This window comes from Prunus mume, linkage group LG1, assembly GCF_029339155.1.
Source record: "Prunus mume cultivar Tortuosa linkage group LG1, ASM2933915v1, whole genome shotgun sequence".
NCBI classification, from domain to species: domain Eukaryota; kingdom Viridiplantae; phylum Streptophyta; class Magnoliopsida; order Rosales; family Rosaceae; genus Prunus; species Prunus mume.
Window position 1 is genome coordinate 197268 of NC_142698.1, and position 8334 is coordinate 205601.

An 8334-nucleotide genomic window follows, 5' to 3' on the forward strand; every position below is an offset into this window, starting at 1 on the left:
ATCCTCAACAAATCAAATCCAATTGACCCATTCTATCAGTTAAGATGCCTGCATGCATGGGCAAAATTGAAACTCCACCATTTAAACTACTCACTTTTATATTGTATTTTATTTGGTTAAGTCTCCAACATGGTATTTTACATTCTTCAACAACCGAAAACAAAGGACGAACATTGTCAAGCATCCAAGATGTTAACTATTCTGTCATTTTCATCAATTAAATTCAACTAGAAAATTCAAAATTTTGCATTACATTTATGGAGAAATGTAAGACAATGACTTTAACTGAGGTGTAGGAAAGACTTAAAAAGTCTTACCCTATCAAAAATTCAAATTTGCATTAAGTTTGTGGAGAAATGTAAGACAATGATTGTAACTGAGGTGTAGGAAAGACTTCAAAGTCTTCTCCCATCCAAAATTCAAAATTTTCATTTAATTTAGGAGCAATTACACTTTTAGTCACTAGGGTTATGGTAGAATTTAAATTTGGTCACCGAAATTTCAATTTTCTGATTTTGGTCATTAGGGTTAGCATCGTCAACGAAGCAAATCCAATTGACCCATTCTGTCAGTTAAGACACCTGCATGCATAGGCAAAATTGAAACTCCACCATTTAAACTACTCACTTGTATGTTGTATTTTATTTGGTTAAGTCTCCAACATGGTATTTTACATTCTTCAACAACCAAAAACAAAGGACGAACATTGTCAACCATCCAAGATGTTAACTATTCTGTCATTTTCATCAATTAAATTCAACTAGAAAATTCAAAATTTTGCATTACATTTATGGAGAAATGTAAGACAATGACTTTAACTGAGGTGTATGAAAGACTTAAAAAGTCTTACCCGATCAAAAATTCAAATTTGCATTAAGTTTGTGGAGAAATGTAAGACAATGATTGTAACTGAGGTGTAGGAAAGACTTCAAAGTCTTCTCCCATCCAAAATTTAAAATTTTCATTTAATTTAGGAGCAATTACACTTTTAGTCACTAGGGTTATGGTAGAATTTAAATTTGGTCACCGAAATTTCAATTTTCTGATTTTGGTCATTAGGGTTAGCATCGTCAGCGAATCAAATCCAATTGACCCATTCTATCAGTTAAGACACCTGCATGCATAGGCAAAATTGAAACTCCACCATTTAAACTACTCACTTGTATGTTGTATTTTGTTTGGTTAAGTCTCCAACATGTTATTTTACATTCTCTCTCCAACGTAGTATTTTACGTTCTTCAACAACCAAAAACAAAGGACAACACATTGTCAAGCATCCAAGATGTTAACTATTATGTCAATTTCATCAATCAAATTCAACAAGAATATTCAAAATTTTGCATTAAATAATTTATGGAGAAATGTAAGACAATGACTTTTGCGGTGTAGGAAAGACTTAAAAAGTCTTCTCCTATCCAAAATTCAAAACGGAATCAGTGCATGTAGAATAATAGCTATAAATAAAGCCATCAAATACACGATTATATGCATAAACAAAAACACAATGACATATTTATTATGCTGTCTAGCTTGCCTTATCTCGTATGTCCAGCTGTACTCATCACCAAACATTGCTTTTGCTTCTTCTCTTGAAGCAGAGGCTCTTCTCAAATGGAAAGCTAGCTTTCAAAATCAAACCAAGAATAATCTGACCTCATGGGCTTACTATCCAAAAGCAAATACAATTCCATGCAACGTTTGGACTGGTATTTCATGCAACACTGCTGCAAGTGTCAACAGGATCAACCTCACCAATTCTGGGATACAAGGTACGCTATATGAATTTCCATTCTGTCCCTCCCTAATCTCGAATACATTGACCTCAGCTTGAACCAGCTCTTTGGTGCCTTCCCATCTCGATCGTTCCCTCTCTAAACTCATCTATCTTGACCTTTCTTATAATCAGTTGTCTGGGAAAATCCCACCAGAAATTGGTCTTCTCAATAATCTTCAAGTCCTGCACCTATTTGGGAACCAATTAAATGGCTCAATCCCTCAAGAAATCGGTCAGCTTAAGTTTCTTAATGAGCTTGCTCTGGAAACCAACAATCTACAAGGTCCAATTCCAGCTTCTCTTGGTAATCTTTCCAATTTAGAGGGGTTGTACATGCAGGAAAACTATTTAACCGGTGCCATTCCTCCAAGTTTTGGAAATTTAGAACACCTGACCACGTTATGCTTGTACAACAATCAGCTTTCTGGTTTTCTCCCTTCAGAAATAGGAAATTTGAAGTCTCTAGTGGAATTATACATTTATAATAACAATATATCTGGTCCAATCCCGTCATCATTAGGTGATCTAACAAACCTCACCCTTCTCTATCTCTATAAAAATAATCTTTCCGGAACAATTCCAAAAGAGATAGGGAACTTGAAATCTATTGTGAATCTAGAGTTGAGCCATAATCAACTCAATGGTTCCATCCCCACTTCACTCGGTGACTTGAGCAACCTAGAAATCTTATTCCTACAAGCTAACAAACTTTCTGGCTCCATCCCCCAAGAGATGGAGAATCTCATGAAGTTGACTATGCTGCAATTGGACACTAACAACTTTTCTGGTTATTTGCCCCAAAATATTTTCCAAGGCGGATCACTAGAAAACTTTACAGCACACACCAACCATTTCATAGGTCCAATCCCCAAAAGCTTGAAAACTTGCAAGAGCTTGGTGAGAGTTCATCTTGAAGGGAACCAACTGACAGGAAATATATCTGAAGACTTTGGTGCTTATCCAAATCTTCGATTTATTGACCTAAGCCACAATAACTTGCACGGTGAAATTTCGCAACTCTGGGGACAATGTCATGATTAGCAACACTACGAATTGCGGGGAACAACCTTACTGGTAGAATACCACCTGAGATTAGCCATGCAACTCAAATTCATGAACTTGATCTTTCTTCCAATAGTTTAGTAGGGGTGATTCCCAAGGACTTTGGGAGATTGACTTCTTTGGAGAAATTGATGTTGAATGGCAATCAACTTTGGGGTCCTATACCCTCAGAATTTGGATCGTTGACTGATATTGAATATCTTGACTTGTCCACCAACAAATTCAATGAGTCAATTCCAGTCATTTTTGGTGACTTACTCAAATTACACTATTTGAATTTGAGCAATAACAAGTTCAGTCAAGAAATTCCATTTCAGATTGGGGAAGTTAGTTCATCTGTCCCAACTTGATCTAAGTCATAACTCACTTGAGGGTAAAATACCATCAGAAATTAGCCGTATGGAAAGCTTGGAGACGTTGAATCTTTCCCACAATTATCTTACCGGTCTCATTCCAACAAGTTTTGATGCAATGCATGGCTTGAATGACATCGACATATCCTACAATCAACTGCAGGGTCCAATCCCCAACAACAAGGCATTTCAAAATGCTCGAATGGAAGGGAATAACAGATTGTGTGGCAACGTTGGAGGACTAAAACCCTGCAATCATTCTATGGAGCATAAGCATACCTCAAGGAAGGCGTTCTTAATCATTTTCCCTATCTTAGGAACACTTTTACTTGCTTTCCTGGCATTTGTTTTGATTGGAAGAAGAAGTAGAAGAAAGCAAGAACAGGAAATCGAATGTGAGCAATATGCACGAAAGCTTTTTCTCAATATCTAATTTTGACGGAAGAAAAATGTATGGAGAAATCATGGAAGCAACCAATGGTTTTGATGTCGTCCATTGCATCGGGAAGGGAGGACAGGGAAGTGTCTACAAGGCAAAGCTCCCATCAGGCAAAGCATTGTTGCAGTGAAGAAATTCTATCAAACACTTGATGGTGAGGAGGGATCTCGGAAGGAGTTCCTTAATGAAATAAGGGCCTTAACTCAGATACGACACCGAAACATTGTGAAGTTTCTTGGCTTTTGTTCAAGTGCCCATCACTCATTTTTGGTCTATGAGTATTTGGAAACAGTAGCTTGGCTGCAATCTTGAGCAACGAGAATGAAGCTAAAAAATTGGACTGGAGCACAAGGGTGAGAATTGTAAAAGGAGTTTCTCATGCGTTGTGTTATATGCATCATGATTGCTCACCACCAATTGTGCATCGAGACATAACAAGCAGCAACATTTTGCTGCACTGTGACTATGAGCCTTGTGTTTCGGACTTGGGATTGCTAAGCTTTTGAATCCAGACTCGTCAATTGGACTGCTCTTGCAGGCACATATGGATATGTAGCACCAGGTAAAATACTAAAATACAGAACTTTTCATTATAAAAAATTATTAATATTAAGTCCAGCTATAACTATATCGATGATTTGCTCTTCATCATTTGTATGCAGCTGGCTTACACAATGAAGTATGGCGAGAAATGTGATGTTTATAGCTTTGGAGTGCTGGCACTGGAAGTGATTATGGGAAAGCAGCTAGGCGATTTTGTCTCCTCCTTTCCGTTTCCATCCACCACCTATGCAAGCATATTGCTCAAGGATGTACTGGACCAACGCCTTCCCCCTCCAACACCTCAAGTTCTAGATGAACTCATAACCATTGCAAGGCTATCAATTGCATGCAGACATTCCCATCCACAATCCAGGCCAACAATGCATGTGGTTTGTCAGGCGTTATCGTTCCAAACGGCTTCTTCCTGTAGAGGACCAGACGATACTACACTTGAACAACTCATTAAGATGTGAATTGCGTGTGACAGATGAGTTTTGAACAAAAAGACCATCCTTGTATTTAAACATACTGTATTTCATATGAACGTTGGTTCCCATGTTTTAGGAAATCAGTTGGGCTCTACCTATTCAATAGGGGTGTTCTGGCTGTGGGATAAGTTTGTTAGTATTGATAGTAGTGGGAGACGTATGTTAGTATTGGTAGTAGTGGGATGTTTAATTGTTACTTCTTTATCTTGAGTCAGTTATTTTGTACGTGTTATTTAAGCTGTGTTCAACAAAAGCTCTCTATCTCTTGTCGTTTGTGTTTCCTAAATTATCAACATCATCAAGTAATCAGTGTAAAATAGTTTTGCCATATTATCCTATTTATTACCACCTTATGGTAAGACAGATAACACGTAAATAAATGGTTAAATGGTTAGATATATAATATTATCCCATTTATTACCACCTCTTATGCAAAATTCACATCCCAAATTTTAATATCTTGGACTAAAAGCTTGTGCTGAATTTATAATTTGCCAGACGCAGCTGGCTCAGTCCATAACGATGCAATCGATGCATTTGAATATGTTCTGCTCTACCAATTGGAGTTCATAACTAGCAAATGTTTCCAATTTCAAGAAAGACTGGCCCCACTGAAACTTACCACACGACCCACAGTACTGAGGCTGATGGTGGTAGGCTTGCCTTTACTAGGACTTGCACTAGGTGGCTTACATTTGGGTTTATTTTTTCTGCCAGGTTAATATTCTTCATCTTCATAAACTCCCTAACCGTTCTTCTCTTCTGCAATGACAATAAAAAACTTGATTATTAGTTGAAGAGAACGACAATCAAGCCAAGAATCCCACTATCTCAAGTCAACCTCCAATCACAACGTGATTGGTACAATTTATGTACAAATCCTTGTAATCATGTATTTTCCTCTTTTGTTGTAGTTGACCACCGCTAGAATCCTGTATATATGGTGTATCTCAATATGAATCAAATCATCGAGTGATTCAACCCAAACTTCTCTCTTGTCTATTTTTCTACATGGTATCAGAGCTCTACAGGGGCTAACGCTCAAAACTCGATCCAACAGTTCCTATGGCCATCGATTTGAGGCTCGCCTATCCCTTCTTCTGTCAATTCTCAAACCTCTTCCCAAATTTCTCAAACCTCTCAAAATTCTATCCTTTCCATGTCAGCCACAATTCCAACCTCCTTCAATATCTCCCACATATTCAATACACCTATGGATCGTAACAATTTCTTCTCTTGGAGATCACAATTTCTTGATGTCCTGGAAATCCATGACTTGGAGGATGTCGTGAAGAATGAAAATCGCCCTGCTAAAAGGCTTGAGGATGGCTCAATCAACCCCACCTATGCCAAGGACAAATTAGTTCTCAGCTGGATAAAAGCTACCGCATCTTCCTCTATCAAAATCCTCCTAATCTCTTGCACTTCAGCATACGAAGCTTGGACCCTCCTTGAAAAGAGACTCTCACCACTGTCCAAAACTCACTTATGCACACTCCGTGATCAAATTCGTAGCCTGAAGAAAGAACCAGAAAAAGCAATGACAGAATATCTCCTGGATGCCAAATCTCTCTATGATCAACTTGCTATTGCCGAACTCATCGAATTTATTCTTGATGGCTTGGGGCACGAATACAAGGAGTTTACAATTTCATTGCATCTCCGCTCATCCTTCACTTTCGACGAGTTCTATGATCTCCTCATCCAAGAAGAACATCTGATCAAAAGGATGTCATCTCTCTCTATTTCTACAGGAACAGCTCTTGTCGCGGATCGGACCTCAAATAATCAGCAAAACCACTCAAATCCTTGACCTTACACCGCAACAACAGGCACAACCGCGTAGAAAGGGCGTGGTCATGGTCGTGGCTGGAACTCAGGTCGTGACAATGGTTATCGCAACGGCGACCGTAATTGGACCTCTAGTAATCGGCAAGGCAAGTGGGCTCAGTCTTCTAATAATAATCATCGTGGGTTTTCAGAACATCCATCCTCAGATAATCGGCCTCCCCTCCTTCCAACGTCGTCTCCTCAACAGCACCACCAATTCTTAGTTATTTGTCAACAATGTAACAAACCCGGGCACACGTCTCGGGTCTATCCTGAACGCGGAAATTTTGCTTACGTTCTTTGAAACCAATGAAAGCTCCTCCTCGATTATGCGGACGGTCGAGAAAAAATTGGGTTGTCGATTCAGAGCAACCCATCATATGACATCAGATCCTCCTTGCTCTCCCATGTCCAACCACACACAGGTAACGACTCAATTATCGTAGGAAATGGTAACCAGTTGCCTATCTCACATATTGGTAAAACCACTTTATCATGTTCCCATGGCTCTCTAGTGCTACATGATGTCTTGTATGTTCCTGCCATCACAAAGAATCTTTTATCTATACGACGTTTTTCACATGACAATAACTGTTACTTTGAGATGGATTATAATGGTTTTCGTGTGAAGGACAACAAGACGGGGAAAATTTTACTTATTGGGAGTAGCCATGGAGATCTCTTCTACATCCGTGCAGACCCGCAAGTTAGGAGCAAGCTCGTGTTCTATGGAGAACGAACAACCCAGGACGTGTGGCAGGCCCGACTTGGACATCCCTCCTCTAATATTCTGTGAGTGTTGGTGAATAAATACCACTTACCCATTAGTGGTACTATGGCCTTCAATAAAAGTTGTCATATATGTCCACTAGGCAAGGCCTGTAGACTTCCTTTTTCTTACCGTACTTCTAATACACAAAATCCTCTTGAGTTGTTGCATCTTGATATATGGGGACCATCTCCTATGTTATCAAACTATGGCTATAAATTCTAGGGAGACTTTGGAAAAACACAAAGGAGAGAGAAATTTTGTAAAAAACGCCAAAATGGACAAAATTGCCCTTATTTATTTTTGGATTTCCTAAGGAATCCTTTACATTTGCATGTCTTTGATTTGAAAGTTGAGAGGTTTTTCTGTCTTTTTTGAAAAAGCTTTGCTTTTCCAAAAGTGAAATTTTTTTTTTTGGCTAAAACCTAAATTTACTTAAATTCTATTTGTCAACTGTGGATGATTATTCTCGCTTTGTGTGGTTATTTCCATTGGCAAGAAAATCAGATGTGATGTCTACCTTCATTACTTTCAAAAAGATGGCAGAAAATCGAATTACCAACACAATTAAAATGTTGCAAACTGATGGTAGTGGTGAGTTTACTAGCCGTGTTTTTGTCAACTTTCTTCGTGATAATGGTATATCCCAACAGGTGTCATGTCCCTACAAGCCACAACAAAATGGCACCGTCGAAAGGAAGCATCGACATATAGTTGAGATGGGACTTTGCTTACTTCACTACAACAAAAAGTAAAAAAGACGACCAAAAAAAGACGACGGTGGAAGAAAAAATCGTCGTGGATAAGTGACTTAAACAACAAAAAAACGGAGGTACTGTTGAATATTTTTTTATAATGACGCTCACAAATAAAAAAGCATCGTCTTATTAAAAAGGTTTTCTTCAGAGTTAAAATCTGACCAAAAAACAATGATAGTAGGTATGACAAGCGTCGTCTTATAAAAATCAAGTGTCCTTTTTTTTGATAAAGACATGGTTGTTTTGAACGACCCGTCGTCTATTATATGTAAAGATGAGCGCTTTTATACAAACTGTCGTCTATTATTTGTAAAGATG

The 8334-nt window shown here is 38.3% G+C and overlaps 1 protein-coding gene and 1 pseudogene across 1 annotated transcript; both read left to right on the forward strand.

Moving 5' to 3' along the window:
* The first annotated feature begins 1497 nt into the window (after positions 1-1497).
* LOC148920586 (uncharacterized) lies at positions 1498-4835 on the forward strand (annotated as a pseudogene).
* A 1037-nt stretch (positions 4836-5872) lies between these two features.
* LOC103343751 (uncharacterized) lies at positions 5873-6472 on the forward strand. Its single transcript, XM_089044202.1, has one exon. It carries the CDS (start codon positions 5873-5875, stop codon positions 6470-6472), a length of 600 nt encoding a protein of 199 aa, XP_088900328.1.
* The last annotated feature ends 1862 nt before the right edge of the window (positions 6473-8334 follow it).